Genomic DNA, 22,414 nt, shown 5'->3' with positions numbered 1-22,414 from the left:
TATAGATCAATTTGGAAAAACTGTCACTTTAACAAAATTGGATATTTTTATCTATGAATATGGCATATCTTTCCTTTTATGTCTTCTTTAATTTCTTTTTTTATAAGTATATTCTTTTTTTTTAATTTTTATTTATGATAGTCACACACAGAGAGAGAGAGAGGCAGAGACATAGACAGAGGGAGGAGCAGGCTCCATGCACCAGGAGCCCAACGTGGGATTCGATCCCGGGTCTCCAGGATCGTGCCCTGAGCCAAAGGCAGGCGCCAAACCGCTGCGCCACCCAGGGATCCCTCTTCTTTAATTTCTTTCAGCAAAATTTATAGTTATCAATGTAGAGGTCTTAGATATCTTTTGTTCAATTTATTCTTAGGTAACTTATGATTTTGGTCTTATTGTGTTTTTTTTTTTTAATTTCATTTTCCAATTGTGCGCTGCTAGTTTAGAAAAATACAATTGATTTTTGTATATATCAATCTTATGTCTACAACCTTGCTAAATTCATTTATTTGTTCCAGCAGTTGCTTTGTAGATTCCCTAGATCTTTTTACATAAGTAATCATATCATCTACAAATACTTTTACTTCTTCCTTTTCAATCTTTATGACTTTTCTTTTTCTTGCTATTACAAAGCCCACCAGTATAATACTGAATACAAGTGGTAAAAGTGGGTATCCTTGCATTGTTCCCAGTCTCTGACACATATAGTCTTTCACCATTAAATATGATCTTTGTTATACATATTTTAGAGGTGCTATTTATCAGCTTGAGAAATTTTCTACTATTCCTACTTTGTTTGGAGTTTTTACTATGAATAAGTGCTGAATTTTGTCAAGTGCCTTCTTTGTATCTATTTAAGTCATCATGAGGATTCTTAATTTTGAGGAAAGTCTTTGATAACCAATTCAACTTCCTTAATAGATGTAGGACTATTATTCATCTGGCTATTGTATGAATTTTGGTAAGTAGTATTTTTCAAAATATATGTTTATTCCATTTAAGTCGTGTTCATTGATGTAAGACTATTCCCCAGTATTGTTATCCTTTTAATATCCATAAATTCTGAGGTGGTAATCCCTTTTTCATTCTTGATAGTTATGATTTGGGTTCTCTTCTTTTCTTGATCAGTCTAGCTAGAGGTTTCTCAATTTTGTTGATCTTTTCAAAGAGCCAGTTTTATATTTGTTCATTTTCTCAACTGTTTTCTATTTAATTGATTTCTGCTCTTATTTTTATAATTTCCTCCCTCATGTTTATTTTGGGTTTACTTTCCTCTTTTTTTTTCTAGTTTCTTTTTTTTAAGATTTTATTTATTTGAGAGAGAGAACATGAGCATGGGAGAGGTAGACTCACTGCAGATCAGGGAGCTTGACACAAGGACTAGATCTTTAGGACCCTAGGACCACAACCTGAGCTGAAGGCAGACACTTAACCAAGCCACCAGGCGTTCCTTTTTCTAGTTTCCTATAGTGAAACTTCAGGTCACTGATTTTAGGTCTTAGTTCTTTTCTAATACTAGCATTTAAAGCTATACATTTTGGGGCACCTGGGTGGATCAGTTAAGCATCTGGCTCTTTGTTTTGGCTCAGGTCATGATCTCATGGGTTATGATCTCATAGGTCGTGATACTGAGCCCCACATCTGGCTCCATGCTCAGTAGGGAGTCTGCTTGAAGATTCTCTCCTTCTGCCCCTACCCCCACTCGTATACGTGTGTGCTCTTTCTAAAATAAATAAATCTTTAAAAAATAAAAATGTGGATGCCTGGGTGGCTTAGTTAAGTGTCTGCCTTTAGCTCAGGTCATAATCCTGAAGCCTAAGATCAGTCCTGCATCAGGCTCCCTGCTCAGCAGGAAGTCTGCTTGTCCCTTGCCCATGCCTGTGCTCTCAAATTAATAAAATCTTTTAAAAATAATAATAATAAATAAAGTTACACATTTCATGCTAACATTGTTTTAGATTCATCTCACAAACTAACGTGTTTTCATTGTCACTCAGTTCCAAATATTTTCTAATTTTTCTTGAGATTTTGTCTTTGAGTTACAAATTATTTAGAAGTGTGTCTGTCACTATATTTCCAGATGTTAGAGGTTTTTCTAGCTACTTTATTGCCACTATAAATCTTTTTTTCAATATTTATTTATTCATCTTAGAGAGAGCGAGGAAGAGAGCATGAGCAAGAAAGGGAGAGGAGAGACAGAATCTCAAACAGACTCCATGCTAAGTACAGAACCCAACACAGGGCTCAATCTCATGACCCAAAGATCACAACCTGAGCTAAAACCAAGAATCAGATGTTTAACTGACTATGTCACCCAGGCATTCAATTGTTACTGATTGCTAATTTAATTCTGTTGTATTCAGAGAATACACTTTGTATAATTATAATGCTTATGAATTTATTGATACTTGTTTTATGGCCCAGTATATGACCTATCTTGGTGAATGTACTACATGCACTTGAAAATAATGCATATTCTCAAATTGTTGGATACAATATTCTATAAATGCAAATTAGATCAAGGTGGCTGATTATGTTGCTCAGATCTTCTATGTCTTTACTAATATTTTTTGTAGGTACTCTATCAATTACTTAGATAGTATGTTAAAATATTCTACTATAGGGAAACCTGGGTGGCTCAGTTGGTTGAGCTTGGTTTTGGCTCAGGTCACAATCTCATGGGTCATCAGACCAGACTCCACACTCAGTGGGGAGTCTGCTTGAAGATTCTCTCCTTGTGCTCACTTTGGCAGCACATACACTAAAACTGGAAGATTATCTGCTTTTGCCTCACCCCCCACATATACAAGATCCAAAATAAATAAATCTTTTAAAAATATCCTACTATAACAGAAAAAGGAGTGAAAATTTCCCATTATCCCACCATTGTGTATATCCATGTGTATGGCAAAATAGTTCCTCTCTACACTTCCAATTCTACTTTCCCAGAGGTAATCACTGTTACATGAATCAGTTTCATCATATACTTCCATATTTTTTCTATAATTACATAGTATATACTTTTTTCTTTCTAGAAAGGAAGTTGTCTCAGACATACTGTGCTGCAACTTGTTTCATCCACTTAACATATTATGAACACCTACTATCTTTCCAGGTAACAATATACCAAGCTACTTTATACTCTTAAATGGTTGCATAGTATTTAATTTTTTCATAATATCTAGGTTCCTCTTGTCAGGCATTTATGCTTTTTCCAAATTTTTGCTATCGTAAATGACACAATAGTGAATTCTGTAGGAGATATTCCTAAGAGTGGAATTCCTAAATTCCCACCTGGGCTGTCCCTCGTTATAGTTTTAATCTGACTTCCCTGATGATTAAATATGTTATATTTCTTCATGTGCTTATTGCCCACTTGTATATCTTTTGTGAAACGTCTTTCATATATTCCTCCCATTTTTTAATTACTTTATAAGAGTTCTTTTTACATTCTAAACATGTCCTTTGTTTTGACATATGTGTTATCAATCTTTGTTATTAGACTATGGCTTGCCTTTTCATTTTCTTAATGGTGTCTTTCAAGAGCAAAAGTCTTATATTCTGATGAAATCCAATTTATCAATTTTTTCTTTATTAATCATGCTTTTTGTGTTCTAAGACATCTTTGTCCACTCCAAAATAGTAAAACTTTTTTTCTTATTTTTTTTCAAGAAGTTTTTTTTGGGATGCCTGGGTGGCTTAGCAGTTGAGTGCCTGCCTTTGGCCCAAGGCGTGATCCTGGAGTCCTGGGATTGAGTCTCACTTCGGGCTTCCTGCAGGGAGCCTGCTTCTCTCTTTGCCTGTGCCTCTGGCTCTCTCTTTCTCTCATGAATAAATAAAATCTTAACAATAAAAAAAAAGTTTTATATGTTTGGGTTTTATATTTAGGTCTATAATTCATTTTAAGTTAATTTTTATTTATGGAGGTATGGATCAATGCTAATTTTTGTTGAAAAGACTTTCTTTCTCCACTGCGTTGCCTTGGCATCATAGTTGAAAATCAGTTGACCTCATATGTACAGATCTATTTCTGGACTATTTTGTATCATTCATCTATACGTCTATCTTTTTTTTTTTTTATACGTCTATCTTTTCACCAATGTCAAACTATTTTAATTATTGTAGCTTTATGGTAAGTCTTGAAATCAGATAAAATCTCTTCTAACCTTCTGTTTTTGAAAACTGCCTTGGTTACTCTGACTTTTGCATTTTCTTTTAAATCTTAGAATCCGCTTGTAATTTAAAAAAAAAAAAAGAGTCTACTGGAAGTCTGATTGAGATTGCACTGAGTTTATAGATCAATTTGGAAAAACTGTCACTTTAACAAAATTGGATATTTTTATCTATGAATATGGCATATCTTTCCTTTTATGTCTTCTTTAATTTCTTTTTTTTATAAGTATATTCTTTTTTTTTAATTTTTATTTATGATAGTCACACACAGAGAGAGAGAGAGGCAGAGACATAGACAGAGGGAGGAGCAGGCTCCATGCACCAGGAGCCCAACGTGGGATTCGATCCCGGGTCTCCAGGATCGTGCCCTGAGCCAAAGGCAGGCGCCAAACCGCTGCGCCACCCAGGGATCCCTCTTCTTTAATTTCTTTCAGCAAAATTTATAGTTATCAATGTAGAGGTCTTAGATATCTTTTGTTCAATTTATTCTTAGGTAACTTATGATTTTGGTCTTATTGTGTTTTTTTTTTTTAATTTCATTTTCCAATTGTGCGCTGCTAGTTTAGAAAAATACAATTGATTTTTGTATATATCAATCTTATGTCTACAACCTTGCTAAATTCATTTATTTGTTCCAGCAGTTGCTTTGTAGATTCCCTAGATCTTTTTACATAAGTAATCATATCATCTACAAATACTTTTACTTCTTCCTTTTCAATCTTTATGACTTTTCTTTTTCTTGCTATTACAAAGCCCACCAGTATAATACTGAATACAAGTGGTAAAAGTGGGTATCCTTGCATTGTTCCCAGTCTCTGACACATATAGTCTTTCACCATTAAATATGATCTTTGTTATACATATTTTAGAGGTGCTATTTATCAGCTTGAGAAATTTTCTACTATTCCTACTTTGTTTGGAGTTTTTACTATGAATAAGTGCTGAATTTTGTCAAGTGCCTTCTTTGTATCTATTTAAGTCATCATGAGGATTCTTAATTTTGAGGAAAGTCTTTGATAACCAATTCAACTTCCTTAATAGATGTAGGACTATTATTCATCTGGCTATTGTATGAATTTTGGTAAGTAGTATTTTTCAAAATATATGTTTATTCCATTTAAGTCGTGTTCATTGATGTAAGACTATTCCCCAGTATTGTTATCCTTTTAATATCCATAAATTCTGAGGTGGTAATCCCTTTTTCATTCTTGATAGTTATGATTTGGGTTCTCTTCTTTTCTTGATCAGTCTAGCTAGAGGTTTCTCAATTTTGTTGATCTTTTCAAAGAGCCAGTTTTATATTTGTTCATTTTCTCAACTGTTTTCTATTTAATTGATTTCTGCTCTTATTTTTATAATTTCCTCCCTCATGTTTATTTTGGGTTTACTTTCCTCTTTTTTTTTCTAGTTTCTTTTTTTTTAAGATTTTATTTATTTGAGAGAGAGAACATGAGCATGGGAGAGGTAGACTCACTGCAGATCAGGGAGCTTGACACAAGGACTAGATCTTTAGGACCCTAGGACCACAACCTGAGCTGAAGGCAGACACTTAACCAAGCCACCAGGCGTTCCTTTTTCTAGTTTCCTATAGTGAAACTTCAGGTCACTGATTTTAGGTCTTAGTTCTTTTCTAATACTAGCATTTAAAGCTATACATTTTGGGGCACCTGGGTGGATCAGTTAAGCATCTGGCTCTTTGTTTTGGCTCAGGTCATGATCTCATGGGTTATGATCTCATAGGTCGTGATACTGAGCCCCACATCTGGCTCCATGCTCAGTAGGGAGTCTGCTTGAAGATTCTCTCCTTCTGCCCCTACCCCCACTCGTATACGTGTGTGCTCTTTCTAAAATAAATAAATCTTTAAAAAATAAAAATGTGGATGCCTGGGTGGCTTAGTTAAGTGTCTGCCTTTAGCTCAGGTCATAATCCTGAAGCCTAAGATCAGTCCTGCATCAGGCTCCCTGCTCAGCAGGAAGTCTGCTTGTCCCTTGCCCATGCCTGTGCTCTCAAATTAATAAAATCTTTTAAAAATAATAATAATAAATAAAGTTACACATTTCATGCTAACATTGTTTTAGATTCATCTCACAAACTAACGTGTTTTCATTGTCACTCAGTTCCAAATATTTTCTAATTTTTCTTGAGATTTTGTCTTTGAGTTACAAATTATTTAGAAGTGTGTCTGTCACTATATTTCCAGATGTTAGAGGTTTTTCTAGCTACTTTATTGCCACTATAAATCTTTTTTTCAATATTTATTTATTCATCTTAGAGAGAGCGAGGAAGAGAGCATGAGCAAGAAAGGGAGAGGAGAGACAGAATCTCAAACAGACTCCATGCTAAGTACAGAACCCAACACAGGGCTCAATCTCATGACCCAAAGATCACAACCTGAGCTAAAACCAAGAATCAGATGTTTAACTGACTATGTCACCCAGGCATTCAATTGTTACTGATTGCTAATTTAATTCTGTTGTATTCAGAGAATACACTTTGTATAATTATAATGCTTATGAATTTATTGATACTTGTTTTATGGCCCAGTATATGACCTATCTTGGTGAATGTACTACATGCACTTGAAAATAATGCATATTCTCAAATTGTTGGATACAATATTCTATAAATGCAAATTAGATCAAGGTGGCTGATTATGTTGCTCAGATCTTCTATGTCTTTACTAATATTTTTTGTAGGTACTCTATCAATTACTTAGATAGTATGTTAAAATATTCTACTATAGGGAAACCTGGGTGGCTCAGTTGGTTGAGCTTGGTTTTGGCTCAGGTCACAATCTCATGGGTCATCAGACCAGACTCCACACTCAGTGGGGAGTCTGCTTGAAGATTCTCTCCTTGTGCTCACTTTGGCAGCACATACACTAAAACTGGAAGATTATCTGCTTTTGCCTCACCCCCCACATATACAAGATCCAAAATAAATAAATCTTTTAAAAAATATCCTACTATATTGAGGAATTGTCTGTTTCTCCTTTTGTCAATTCTTGCTTCATATATTTTGAAGCTTTTATTACACAAAAACACATCTATAATAGATATGCTTCTGTGATGAACTGTTCATCATTATGATACAGACCCTCTTAATAATACTGTCTTAAAATCTGTTTTATCTATTTAAAAACAACCATACCAGCTTTCTCATACTTCCTGTTTGCATGTTGTATCTTTTCCCACCCATTTACTTTCAACCTACATAGCCAGCCTATTATAGGAGTTTGCTTTTTCATCCATTCTAGCAATTTCTGCCTTTGAATTAAAGTTTTAAGACCATTTACATATAATCATTGTACTGGCTGAATCTAGATCCACCATTTTATGTTTTCTCTTTGTGTTCTTTATTTTCCTATCTTTCTTCCTCCTTTCCTGCCTTCTTTTGGATTATTTCTATTGTGTTGGTGATTTCCCTAGAAACTACAGTATGTACTCTTGATTCATCAAAGCCCATATTAATCAATACCTTTACCATAGTTTCCTTCTACCCAAAGAACACCCTGTGCAATTTCCTTTAGTGCTGACCTGCTGTGGCACATCTCTCAATTTTGTGTTTATCTAAAAGTGTTTTCATCACCTTGCCTTCATTCTTTTTTTTTTTTTTTTTTTAGATTTTATTTATTTATTCATAGAGACAGAGCTAGAGAGAGAGAGGCAGAGACACAGGCAGAGGGAGAAGCAGGCACCATGCAGGGAGCCTGATGTGGGACTGGATCCCGGGTCTCCAGGATCACACCCTGGGCTGCAGCCAGTACTAAACCACTGCGCCACCGGGGCTGCCCATCATTCTTGAAGGATCTTCTTGCTAGGTAGACACTTCAAGGATTGCAGTTTTCTTTCAGTATATTAAAAATGTGATTCTACCCTTTTCTTGTTTCCATTGTTACTGTTCAGAAAAAAAAAGCTGTTAGTTTAATTCAGGTGGTGGCAATCTGACCTCTGGGTTAAATTGGGCCCAGCACCTATTTTTTTTTCCCAGCACCTATTTTTGTAAATAGAGCTTTACTGGAATATCACCACAACCATTCACCTATGTATTCTCTATTCTACTATAGGGACACCTGTGCATCCAACTCTTGGTTTTGGCTCAGATCACAATCTCATGGGTCATCAGACCAGGCTCCACAACCCAGGCTGGTTTTGTGCTACAAGGCCAGAATTGAGAGGTTAAACAGATCATATGGTACTAGCATACACACAAACAAATAGACCAATGGTCTAGAACAGAGAGACCAGAAGCAAATGCTCACTTATATGATCCAGATGATCTTCCACTAAGATGCTAACGCCACTCAATGGGGAAAAGACAATCTCTTCAACAAATGGTACTAGGAAAACTGTATATCCACATGCAAAAAAATGAAGTTGGACCCTATCTTACATCATATACAAAAATTAACTCAAAAGGGACTAATGGCCTAGGTTTAAGACCTAAACTATAAAACTCCTAGAAGAAAACATAGAGAAAAACTTTATGACATTGGACTTGGCAATGATTTCTTGGATAGTACACCAAAAGCACAGGCAACAAAAGCAAAACAAAACAAAAACAAAACAAAACAAAAAAACCTGAAATAACAAAAAACAAAACTACCCAGTAAATACATAAATACATAAATAAATACATAAATAAATAAGAAAGACTACATGAAACTTAAAAGTTTTGTGTATCCACAAAGATAAACTCAAAATGGATGAGAGATCTAAATGTGAGACAAAATCCATCAAAATCATAGAAGAGAACACAGGCAACACCCTTTTTGAACTTGGCCACAGTAACTTCTTGCAAGATACATCCACAAAGGCAAAAGAAACAAAAGCAAAAATGAACTATTGGGACTTCATCAAGATAAGAAGCTTTTGCACAGCAAAGGATACAGTCAACAAAACTAAAAGATAACCTACAGAATGGGAGAAGATATTTGCAAATGACATATCAGATAAAGGGCTAGTTTCCAAAATCTATAAAGAACTTATTAAACTCAACACCAAAGAAACAAACAATCCAATCATGAAATGGGCAAAAGACATGAAGAGAAATCTCACAGAGGAAGACATGGACATGGCCAACATGCACATGAGAAAATGCTCTGCATCACTTGCCATCAGGGAAATACAAATCAAAACCACAATGAGATACCACCTCACACCAGTGAGAAAATTAACAAGGCAGGAAACCACAAATGTTGAAGAGGATGCGGAGAAAAGGGAACCCTCTTACACTGTTGGTGGGAATGTGAACTGGTGCAGCCACTCTGGAAAACTGTGTGGAGGTTCCTCAAAGAGTTAAAAATAGACCTGCCCTACGACCCAGCAATTGCACTGTTGGGGATTTACCCCAAAGATTCAGATGCAATGAAACGTCGGGACACCTGCACCCCGATGTTTCTATCAGCAATGGCCACAATAGTCAAACTGTGGAAGGAGCCTCGGTGTCCATCGAAAGATGAATGGATAAAGAAGATGTGGTTTATGTATACAATGGAATATTACTCAGCAATTAGAAACGACAAATACCCACCATTTGCTTCAACGTGGATGGAACTGGAGGGTATTATGCTGAGTGAAATAAGTCAATCGGAGAAGGACAAACAGTGTATGTTCTCATTCATTTGGGGAATATAAATAATAGTGAAAGGGAATATAAAGGAAGGGAAAAGAAATGTTGGGAAATATCAGGAAGGGAGACAGAACATAAAGACTCCTAACTCTGGGAAACGAACTAGGGGTGATAGAAGGGGAGGAGGGCGGGTGTTGGAGGGGAATGGGTGACGGGCACTGAGGCGGACACTTGACGGGATGAGCACTGGGTGTTTTTCTGTATGTTGGTAAATTGAACACCAATAAAAATTAATTAAAAAGAAGTTTTGTGTATCCAATAATACAATAAACAGAATAACTGTGAGTAGAATACTAAGTACGTTAATTAACGTGTGACCTTATGTTTGTGAACAACTTACTTATCCTCTCCCAGCCTAAGTTTCCCAATCTTTAAAGTGATAACAATACCACTTTCCTTGTTTATGGCATAAAAATGGGTATGCAGTAAATATTTAGTTACTGTCCTTTTATAAACCACCTTCAAATTCTATGCCATTGTCTTAAACATTTTCAGTGGTGAGAAATCTTAATCTTTCATCATGATTGGACCATATATTCAACTAAAAGTGACAGTGCAAGATAAGTTTAATAAATGAGTGAGCAAAGATAGTTCTTCATCTAAAAGGTGTTTTGCAGCAAGAATCCTATGAGTCTAAGCAAGATCTTGATCATATCACTATTAGTTTACTTTTTGGAGAAATTCTCACAGAATTTCTCAATATTTTTCCATTTTTATAATCTAAAATGATTGTCTGACCTGATTAATTCTATCTGGATTGCATGCTTCTGACACATATATAATTTGAGATTATTAAAGTTGGCCACTGGAGACTCTGATGACTTGTTTTTGGATCACATAAAGAAACATGTTTTATTAGATGTTACTATTTTCTTTGAAAATGGTTTTGTCCAATTGCCTCAGAAACAGCAGTACAGGGGCACTTGGGTAGCTCAGTCACCCAAGTGACTGAGTTAAGCATCTGACTCTTGATTTCAGCTCAGGTCATGGTCTCAGGATCATGAGACTGAAGCCCCCTGAGCAGGGTTAATGCTGAGTATAGAGCTTACTTAAGATTCTCTCCCTCTGGCATAGTCTATTAAATGTCCGACTCCTGGATTTGGCTCAGGTCGTGATCTTGCGGTGGTGAGGTAGAGCCCCGCACTGGGTTCTGCTTTCAGCATGGAGTCTGTTTAAGATTCTTTCTCCCTCTGGCCCTCCTGCTCATGTGCACGTGCTCTCTCTCTCTCTCTCTCAAATAAATAAATCTTAAAAAAAAAAAATGTTTTTCTTCCTTTGTCCCTCTCCTCTCCATTTGAGTGCACTCCCTCTACTGCCTAAAAAAATTAAAATAAATGAATGAATGAAACAGTAGAACCAACTCTATGTGCTTAAAGCAATCATTAATTCTGGGTTCCCACAAACCACAAGAAAAATGATCTCACTGATACAAAGTCACACTTTATATTATCTTTATAATGTGCTCAGGATAATGTGATTAATGACCATCTAATTCTTTTCTGCCACAATTTAAGCACATTCCCTCTTGCCCTACAGTCTGTTAATAAGAGAACAGGTACATCAATAATTACAAAGTCTTTGGCATCTGAAGCACTTATTAAATCACCCTTAATCCTTGCCTTCTCCAAGTTAAACAACCCAAATTCCTTTGTGTTTACTTAATATGTTTTGTCTCTTTGAAAACTCAAATTTTTACGTGCAATATTAGGAAAATAACTTTCATATACCTTATAAAGACAATGAAGAAAACATATAGAATTAAAATTATAGTTATGTAAAAAAGCAATGTGATAAGTATAGTATAATTGTGAATAAAAAATGAAGACTCAGAAAAAAACTGTCATTCATTTATTAATTCTACACCATGGTTCTAATTCTAGTATTCTAGAGCACAATAATCCTTACCAGGGGACTTTCCTTGCTGTGAGTTGCTTCTTCGCTCTCTGTATCTGGCTGGAGTGGATAAACCTGCTTCTTTACTAGGCTTGCTAGCAGGCCCCATTTCTGAAATAAGGAATCCCATCTGTTCTGAAGGCAAGATATTCTCAGGTGGATTGGTCTGGCATTTTATACTGGCATCCACCTAAAATATTAAACCCATTCATTATTCTGAATTTACCCCAATATCTACTAAAAGTTATATTTTATCAGAGGAGATCTAGTACAGAAACATGATCCAACAAACATACCTGTAAAAGGCTTTTCATTCTTATGAGTGATACTACCTTTGATTTTGTTGAACTAATCTGAATATTCAGTAGTAAAATATTTTTTCCCCATGCATAAACCATTAAAATGTATATGGAGTTAAACATTTACTTATGACCAGAGGAAGATTAACCATGAAGCTTATTATTATTTTTTGTAACATGCACACACACAATTGGTTAAGACCACTATCTTTTTCCACTCTGGTATCCCTTCCATCAGATTTCCAACTTGTTGGTAATATTGAAGTGGTCATTGGCATAATCCTGTTGGGTGAGGTCAGTGGAGCTCAGGACACTTAATTTTACTCATTTTGTATTCTTCGTCTTAAAGAGGCCTTCAAAATTATAGAAGCTTCAGCCTCTATAAAATCTAGATCTGTTCTGCTTATGAGATAGGAGTTTCTTTCTTGGAGTTCCTAAGTTTTCTTTGGAATGCAAATCCCTTCATCAAGGTGACCAACTTCTGAAACAATCTTATTTCTTTGAATTCATTTTAAATAAAACTATATAATGAAATAAAGCTAAAAGTTAAAAACATGGTTTTAAAAAGCTCTGATGTTTCGGATGCCTGGGTGGCTCAGCGGTTTAGTGCCTGCCTTCAGCCCAGGGCGTGATCCTGGGGTCCTGGGATCAAGTCCCGCATTGGGCTCCTTGCATGGAGCCTACTTCTTCCTCTGCCTGTGTCTCTGCCTCTCTCTCTCCTTGTCTCATGAATAAATAAATAAAATCTTTAAAATAAAATAAAATAAAATAAATAAAATTAAATAAAATAAAAAGCTCTGATGTTCAGGGGCACCTAGGGGGCTCAGTAGATTAAGCATCTGCCTTCAGCTCAGGTCATGATCCCAGGGTCCTGGGATTAAGCCCCACATTGGGCTCCCTGCTCAGTTTCTTCCTCTCTCTAAGTCCCTCCACACCCCCCACCTCCACTCATGCTCGCTCTTGCTCACTCTTTCCAACAAATAAAATCTTTTTAAAAGACTTAAAAAATAAAAGCTCTGATGTTCAAATACATTTTTTAAAGATCTTGAAAGTAATTATGTGAATGCAATTTTAAGGTATGAAATCAAGTATTTTGGATGTGACTATGAAGGAACAAAGACAAATTTTATGTTCTTTTCACAATCATATCTGAAAGATAATGGGCCTATCTTTGGTCTGAATTTATAGTATTTATAATATTATTTTAATCATGATATACTAGGTCTTAACAGTTGGGTCTTGAAAAAGGATAATGGGTTGATTGATATCCTTAAGACACTTGGATCTAAAATTAGAGCTAAAAAAGAATGCATTAAAAAAACACAACTGTCAGAAAGTTATCTTGGGAACCTAACACAGTGATATTTTCAGTTCCATTAGAGAAAAAAAACCCAAAATTAAAAAATATATATACATATACACACACATATACATATAGAAGCCTAAGATCAAGAAAAAATAAAAGTAGGAAAATCTAAGTTAATTCACAAAAAGTGATCTTAATTTAGATGTACTTTTTATTTAGAATCAAACTTTATCCATTTTCTGGTCATAAACCAGCAGCAATAAAGGAATTTGCGTCTACCTTCAGAATATATCTCTCAAACTAGAGTCTGAATTCTGCTTTAAGAATGTAGAGAACAACAAAAATAATGTAGATATTAGTAGTAGTGAAATTCAAACACAGTATGCTCATAAGTCAAAAGAGAATTCAAATAATGCTGTAAGAAAGTATGAAAAGACCTCTAACCATCTCCTTACCTCCAAGCTAGAAATGGCTAGGAAAGTCCTGATATTATTTGCCAGATAAACCATCCTTTCTGAGTAGTGGATTTTTAATCAGCTAGGCACACCTAGTCTATCCATATTGAGAAAGGAAACAAAACTCGAGGGATGCATTTAACATGAAATAAGTTTTATATCAAAATGCTCAGACTGCCTCTCTAGAGGTTGACTTCAGACTGTAACATAGTAAGAAGATGTCTGGTGCTTAAGGTTACCTCTTTCTGAATTTTTTGTGCAGAATCACTGGGACATGATCCTTCTAGAAAGCAAAATGGGAGCACCTGGGTAGCTCAGTCAGTTAAGCATCTGACTTTGGCTTAAGGTCATGATGGCAGGGTCCTGGAATCGAGCCCCACGTCAGCTCCATGCTCAGCGTCCCTCTGCGCCCCCTTCCCCCTCGTGCTCATGCTCTCTCTCAAGTAAATAAAGCTTAAAAAAAAAAAAGCATAATGAACTGGTAATAAATCCAAATAAAATGTGGACAAACTCTTCACTAAAACGGTCTTTAGCAAGAAGCAGTAGGTACTTTGAGCTTTTAGGACTTTTTCTTTGACTTACCTGATGTGTGCTGAATGGTAGCCCTTCCTGCACAAACACTACTGAAGATGGAGATGGATTATGACTTAGCTGCTCCTTCAGTTTGACATGAGCTTGTTGGATGGCTGCAGATTCCTGCATTGTAGTATTTTCAACAGGCTGAGCTGTGTGGATGGTATAGATGTACTCAGGTGACTGTGGTAGAGAGCAATTAATTGCTTGTTCTGTTCCGACTACAAAAGATGTAATATCTGAGCCTACAGGAGTAAGTTGCTCCAGCTGGCTAGCCTGACTTGTGGAAGATGCACTGCTGTTGTTTGAATTAGCTAGGACATGTTGGCCTCTGTTAGATTGAGATGTTGGGCACTGATTCTCAACAGGCTCCACCTTCACCATCTCCAATTTAGGGGAGGAATGCAATTCATCTACTATCTGAAAAACAGCCTCTAGGTTTACTTCTGTCTTTTTATTTTCATCAGTAGCACTGCAAGGCCAATTAGAAGGCAGAAATTCAACTGGATAGGAGGATTGCATTGGAGGATTCTGGGAAAAGAGAAAATAGGACTGTTTGGATAGAAAATTGAATATGAGATTAAGGAGGAAAGCAACAAGGTTTAGGCTGACAAATGTTAAACAAATAGATTAAATTTTAACTACAGCTAAGAAAACTTGAACACCAATCAACTATTCAGCAATGGTAGCTTCAATTCTATTTAACATTTACTTAGCAACTAATATATGTCAACTACTATCCTAAATTTAATACTGGAAAGGACCAATAATTCTCAGGCTTAAAGTATACAAAATCAAAACACTATAGTACCGAAATGCCTATTTGCTGATAAGATATCTATATACCTAATTCTTCCATAAAAGTTGACAAACAAAAACATCACTTATATCTATCATATGCTATTTTAGGAATGTAGTAAGGAAATTTCAAACACAGGATGCTCACAAGTCCACCAATGCTTCTACAGATTCAGGGGGAGGTACTGATATTCTGTTCCAAATGATCTGGGGAAAAATGGATGGAATATCGAATGTCCTTTGGTTCCTGAGATTGTTTATTTTTAATAATAAAACAACAGATTTTTAAAAAGCTGTCACTTTTAGATGTATTCTTCATATCTTTAAGATGTATTATACATAGTTCTTCGCACAGAGTAGGCATTCAATTACATGTTTGGTGATAATCTCAAGCAATGAACATAAAATACTGAAGAGTAATAATTAAATAAAACATGTAATGGGTTGATGCTGCCAAATACACTACAAAGAATGTGTCAATTATTTGAAGCACATTATGCCAAATAATGTAAAATTAAATAGTTTAAGCATCAAGCCACTTTACTATAGCCAATAGCACCATTTATTGAGTTCTTACTAAATGCCAAGTACATGCAAAGTACTTTATATATATTATTCCATTTAATCCTCTCAAGAGGTCTATAATGTGATCATCTCCATTTCCAAATGATGAAATTGAAGTTCAGAGAAACTCTGTAATTTACCAAAGTCACAATGAAATAACTGACAGATCCAGGTTTTAAGCATAGGTTGCCTGATTGAAGAGCTCTTGCTCTTAACCATTACACTATAATGATCATTCATGCACACTCTCACCAGTATCTATGATCCAACTAAACCAATTGCATTTATTTCCAGAATTACACCTAAAATATGTTCTATTTTTTTTTTCATTTTAAAAATGCTAGGTCTACCTATCTCTATTTTCCTGTAAGGAACATGTATTGTCCTAAATAAGAAAAGGTTCTTTAAAGATATGTTAAATAATTTATTTAAAACATAAGACATAAACACCGTCAGAGTATCTCCAGTATGGTCCAAGGAATAGAGTATCTGGATTCTCCAAACAATAGCTTCTAATTTGTGGGACAGATACATCCCTATGGTGAAGATGAACAGATTGGACTATCATGCTTGATGGCACCTGCTATTAAAAATGTCCAACTAAGTCCCTTTGATCTGATTCTACACTCTTCAAACACCAGTTGGATTATAATTTGACTTCCCATGTAATTTTCTCAGTAAAAAAAAAAAAAAAAAGGAATATTCCTTTCAGTACTGGAATGCCACTAGTAAGATATTCTCTTAGAAATAGAAGCTATTGGGACACCTGGGTGGCTCAGCGGTTTAGTGCCTGCCTTTGACCCAGGGCATGATCCTAGAGTCCTGGGATCAAGTCCCACATCAGGCTCCATGCAGGGAGCCACCCAGGGATCCCCCAAAGCATGGAATTTAATCTTATCCTAGAAGTAGCAGTCCAAAACATTTAAATCAACCCACTCACTTCTCAATAATAATGAGAAAATAACTGAAGTATAGTATTTATAATATGGGGGCAAAAAGGAATCACCACTTAAATTTCTCATTTTTTATTTCATTTTTTCCTTTCATTAAAAAAAAGTAATTATCTGTATCATCTTAGAAGAAACTGTCATTTGGTAACTTATATACTTTTAAAGTTTATCTGACATTCATTTTACCATAGAAGAGCCTAGACCAGCAATGCTCAAACTAACTTTCAGATATGATGAAAATGCTATCTGTGCTGGACAATTTGGTAGCCACTAGCTTGATGAGACTTTGAGCACTCAAATGAATTTTATATCTTATTTTATTTTAACTAATTTAAATAGCCACATGTAGCTAGTGCCTACTGTTTTGGATAGTGCAGGCCTAGAATACTCAGATATAACCACCCCCCCAATTTTTTTTTTTTAGAACTCAGAAAACTGAAGCCATAATCCACAGCTTACCTCTGGCTACTCATTAAGATAAAATTACACTTTAAAACTGTGCAAGGTCAATAATATTCCACGTGAAGTACAGAGAATGTGTCCATTGTTCCAAGAATCTTACCTGGAAGTAGTTGCAGTGTGCATAGGAAGAGGCAGTGGGAGTGACACAACTACTAAGAGCATCCATGTGGGTAGAAGGAGAACAGCACTGTAGCACAGCTGGGACAAATTCAAACAGAGAAAAATCATCAATCAAAATTAACCTCTAGTAGCATTTAAGGCACTCCCCTCTTTCAACTTGGAAAAATTCCAAAAGTTTTCCTTTGTGGATGCAACAAAATTATATTTAGTACAATTAGTGCTATTATTTGTGGAAAACAACATGGTAATAAACTAATATAAAAATCATTTTAAAGGGTCATGTCTACTTTTCTAAATGATTTCCTTAGCACTAAACATTTTGTTACCTTTTCTAACCATTTATTCTTATTGAAATTTCATTTTTACTGAAAATATCAGAACATATTTGGAATCCCAAAATAACTGTTTCAATTAATTTAATAAAAAACATTTGGAGGAGGGTGTGTTTTAAGGATAAGTGAAATACTCTACAAATAGTCCTACCATTATACAATGCATCTAGTAAAAATCCAGACAAAAATGCTTTAACTATCTAAACAAACGGTTAAGGATTTGAATCCAAGAGCCAGATTGTTTGGCTTTGGAGCCCAGCTCCAAAATTTTAATAGCCATACAAACTTGAGCAAGGTTAATCTCTTTGGGCATCAGTTTCTGCATCTTAAAAAAATAGGGGTAATAATAGTACGTGCCCTACTATGTTTGTTGTGAGGAATGAATGAGTTAATATGCATAAAGCACTTAGAATAGTACTGGCATAGAGTAGGCAATCAAAAAACGAATAGCTAATGCTGGTATTATTTTAACTAAAGAAGTTAGTTTCCAAGCTTTCTCTTTATAGTTAGGATACCATGAAAAGATTAACTCTTTGTACTGGGATAGTTATACTTACAGATGCAGTCTTAATAATAGGTTGAGTCTCCTCTTTTCCAGAGAGAGACTCTCCAGAACGAATGAGAATCAGTTATAACACATCACACCTTTGGATTAAACAGAGGATGACATTTATTGAGCACCTACCAGGCACAGTACTAGGTGCTTTACATATATTGCTTCATTTAATCCAAACAACAATTGAATGAGGTATTAACATTACTTTACAAAAATAAGGAAACTAAAGCTCAGAGATGTTAAATAATTTGCTGAAAGTCAAAAAGCTAATAGTGACAGTGACAGCAATCAAACTTTAAAGCACATGCTCTTTAATGTACAATACTTCCCTAACCATCCCTTTTTCCTAAAATGTAACATTTTAATTTTACTGGAACACCACTAGATTAATATTTTTAAGTTGTCTTTATCATAATGTGACAACTTTCTATATCCACATTTTTCATATTTTGTGTATACTAATAAAATTACTAAACAATCTTAATCTATAATCCTTGAAAGTAAATTAGCCTAAGAACTGTAAAAATTTATTGCAATGTTTGTCTATTGACTACTGATTTTTAAAATGTCAGTTCAGGGATCCCTGGGTGGCGCAGCGGTTTGTCGCCTGCCTTTGGCCCAGGGCGCGATCCTGGAGACCCGGGATCGAATCCCACATCGGGCTCCCGGTGCATGGAGCCTGCTTCTCCTTCCGCCTGTGTCTCTGCCTCTCTCTCTCTCTCTGTGACTATCATAAATAAATAAAAAATTAAAAAAAAAATTTAAAAAAAAAAAAATAAATAAATAAAATGTCAGTTCACAAAGGTATACTAGAAATAATTTTTTTCTAATACGTGCAATTTAAGCCATTAAATTTTGCATATGGAAGTAAAAATTTGAAATAATGGACAGAATTCTACTGTAGATACACATATAAGGGTTGATATTTTCTGACTTACATCATTTTAACAATTCCAGTGATTTAAAAAGCCAGACATTACTAAGATGGCCACACAAATTCCAGGCTCTTATTACTTCCAAAATAGGTTAGGGTAATAAGCAAGTTTTCACACTTTAACCTCTGGAGATTTATCCATTCATCTTTCGATGGACACCGAGGCTCCTTCCACAGTTTGGCTATTGTGGACATTGCTGCTAGAAACATCGGGGTGCAGGTGTCCTGGCGTTTCATTGCATCTGAATCTTTGGGGTAAATCCCCAACAGTGCAATTGCTGGGTCGTAGGGCAGGTCTATTTTTAACTCTTTGAGGAACCTCCATGCAGTTTTCCAGAGTGGCTGCACCAGTTCACATTCCCACCAACAGTGTAAGAGGGTTCCCTTTTCTCCGCATCCTCTTCAACATTTGTGGTTTCCTGCCTTGTTAATTTTCTCACTGGTGTGAGGTGGTATCTCATTGTGGTTTTGATTTGTATTTCCCTGATGGCAAGTGATGCAGAGCATTTTCTCATGTGCATGTTGGCCATGTCTATGTCTTCCTCTGTGAGATTTCTGTTCATGTCTTTTGCCCATTTCATGATTGGATTGTTTGTTTCTTTGGTGTTGAGTTTAATACATTCTTTAAAGATCTTGGAAACTAGCCCTTTATCTGATATGTCACTTGCAAATATCTTCTCCCATTCTGTAGGTTGTCTTTTAGTTTTGTTGACTGTATCCTTTGCTGTGCAAAAGCTTCTTATCTTGATGAAGTCCCAATAGTTCATTTTTGCTTTTGTTTCTTTTGCCTTCGTGGAAGTATCTTGCAAGAAGTTACTGTGGCCGAGTTCAAAAAGGGTGTTGCCTGTGTTCTCCTCTAGGATTTTGATGGAATCTTGTCTCACATTTTGAGTTTATCTTTGTGTATGGTGAAAGAGAGTAGTCTAGTTTCATTCTTCTGCATGTGGATGTCCAATTTTCCCAGCACCATTTATTGAAGAGACTGTCTTTCTTCTAATGGATAGTCTTTCCTCCTTTATCGAATATTAGTTGACCATAAAGTTCAGGGTCCACTTCTGGGTTCTCTATTCTGTTCTGTTCAGCAAGAACAGGTCTATGTGTCTGTTTTTGTGCCAGTACCACACTGTCTTGATGACCACAGCTTTGTAGTACAACCTGAAATCTGGCATTGTGATGCCTCAGATGTGGAAGGAGCCTCGGTATCCAACGAAAGATGAATGGATAAAGAAGATGTGGTTTATGTATACAATGGAATATTACTCAGCCATTAGAAACGACAAATACCCACCACTTGCTTCAACGTGGATGGAACTGGAGGGTATTATGCTGAGTGAAGTAAGTCAATTGGGGAAGGACAAACATTATATGTTCTCATTCATTTGGGGAATATAAATAGTAGTGAAAGGGAATATAAGGGAAGGAAGAAGAAATGTGTGGGAAATATCAGAAAGGGAGACAGAACATAAAGACTCCTAACTCTGGGAAACGAACTAGGGGTGGTGGAAGGGGAGGAGGGCGGGGGGTGGGGGTGACAGGCACTGAGGGGGGAACTTGACGGGATGAGCACTGGGTGTTATTCTGTATGTTGGTAAATTGAACACCAATAAAAAATAAATTTATTAAAAAAAAAACTCTGGAGAGTATTCAGATATACAATTTCAGTGTTTTGGATTTAAATTTGATCTCCCAGAATATTTGAAAGCATAAATATCCCGGAAAGAACTTAAACCCAAAAAGGAAAACATCAAGGAGGGGTCTGCTGTGTATGCTCAAACTGAAAAAAAATACGACATTTTTCTAGTTTTAACAGCTAAGGAAAACCTAGCCCCCTAGTGGCAGGAAAAGATTTCAGTCAGGAGGTGTAGGTTTTCACTCCTCAGGGTACCATGAAATAGTATTTCATTACAAATAAATCAACAAAAAGTACTAGGTTTATTTTTTTTATATTGTTCTGATTCCATTGCTTACACATTTTAAATACCTGTAAAAGTGTACTTTAAAGTAAATTTCTTGGATAAAGTAAAATATGCAACAGAGAGTATATTAATATAGCTGACCATACTGGTATCTAAAGAAATAGCAAAATGTGAATATCCTTTTAAGTGTCCAGTAATAAATGGAAAGTGGAAAGCTACCTGCATAGGGGGACATGAATAGATAATCCAAAAAGATTCTTCAATGGCTATTTCCTCACCAGTGCAGTCCTACTTTGTATAGTCAACAAAATAGAACAAAGTAAGATACTAGTATGTTTGCTAAATACGAAAAACAACTCTAGAAATGCAACTGTGTGCTTTAATACATGACAAATTAAGCTAGTGTATATTATGAAAGCATTGTGAAAGCAATGACATTTATAAAACTGAGTTTATCACTATATTCTAAGGCACATTCATCTGCATAGAGATCTTCCATTGTCTTCCTGAGGGTAGTAGTCACTTAAGGCATAAACTGCACATAGAATGAAAAACTGGTAATAATGGACAGAATTCTATTTCAAATGTAAATATAAGAGCTAATGACATTTTTTGAAAACAATTCTGGTAATTAAAAAAATCGAGGAGTACTAAAAATTATCTTAACAGCAAAAATTTTCATTCCCACTATGGATTAGGAAAACAAGAAACAAGTTCATACTCTTTTATCCTATGGAGGTAATTCAAATATAGAATTAAAATGTTTTTGACTTGAATCTACTCTGGAATAGTACAGTGTCAATGGTGAGAAAATGCCCAATATAAATGTTCAACAGGAAAAACATCCTAATAGTATATTTAACTTCAAGATAAATTACTATACATCTAGAACCCCAACACTTTCTCACTTGTAGTAAGGTAAAGGTCTTCTGGGCATATACCCCAAAAAAGTGGTAACAGGCACTCAAATATATATATTTGTGCATCCATGTTCACAGCAGCATTGTTCGCAATAGCCAAAAGGTGGAAGCAACCCAGTTTCTATCAACAGATGAATGGATAAATTTTATGTGGTACTTAAAATGGAAAATTATTCAGCATTAAAAAATAAGGAAATTTTGAGCCATGCTATAGTTCCAATGAACCTTAAAAACAGTATGCTTAATGAATTAAGCCAATCACAAAAGGGCAAATACTTTATGACTCCTCTTATATGAGTTTCAGAGAGTTGTCGATTCATAGAGACAGAAAGCAGAATGGTGGTTGCCAGGAGCCAGGGGGAGAGGGGAATGTGAAGCTGGTGTTCAATGGGTATAGAGTCTCAGTTGGGGAAGATGAAAAAGTTCTAGAGATGGAAGGTGGTAATGCTAGTACAATAATGTAAATGTATTTAAATCCACAGAACTGTAGACGTAAAAATGGTTAAAATGGTAAACTTTGTTACTTATATT

The 22,414-nt window shown here is 35.5% G+C and overlaps 1 protein-coding gene across 1 annotated transcript in view; it reads right to left on the bottom strand.

Moving 5' to 3' along the window:
- HSF5 (heat shock transcription factor 5) overlaps nt 1-22,414 on the bottom strand; it is a 49,903-nt gene that overhangs the window by 13,997 nt on the left and 13,492 nt on the right. Inside the window, exons 3-5 of the mRNA XM_041726059.1 lie at nt 17,206-17,303; nt 14,341-14,862; nt 11,711-11,888 (exon numbers count right to left, since the gene is read on the bottom strand). Of these exons, the coding sequence (XP_041581993.1) occupies nt 11,711-11,888; nt 14,341-14,862; nt 17,206-17,303 (798 nt within the window). The remainder of the gene's footprint in view (nt 1-11,710; nt 11,889-14,340; nt 14,863-17,205; nt 17,304-22,414) is intronic.

Source organism: Vulpes lagopus, chromosome 12 (genome assembly GCF_018345385.1).
Source record: "Vulpes lagopus strain Blue_001 chromosome 12, ASM1834538v1, whole genome shotgun sequence".
NCBI lineage: Eukaryota > Metazoa > Chordata > Mammalia > Carnivora > Canidae > Vulpes > Vulpes lagopus.
Note: the sequence above shows the minus strand (reverse complement) of the source record. Positions and strands in the feature narration are given on the sequence as shown.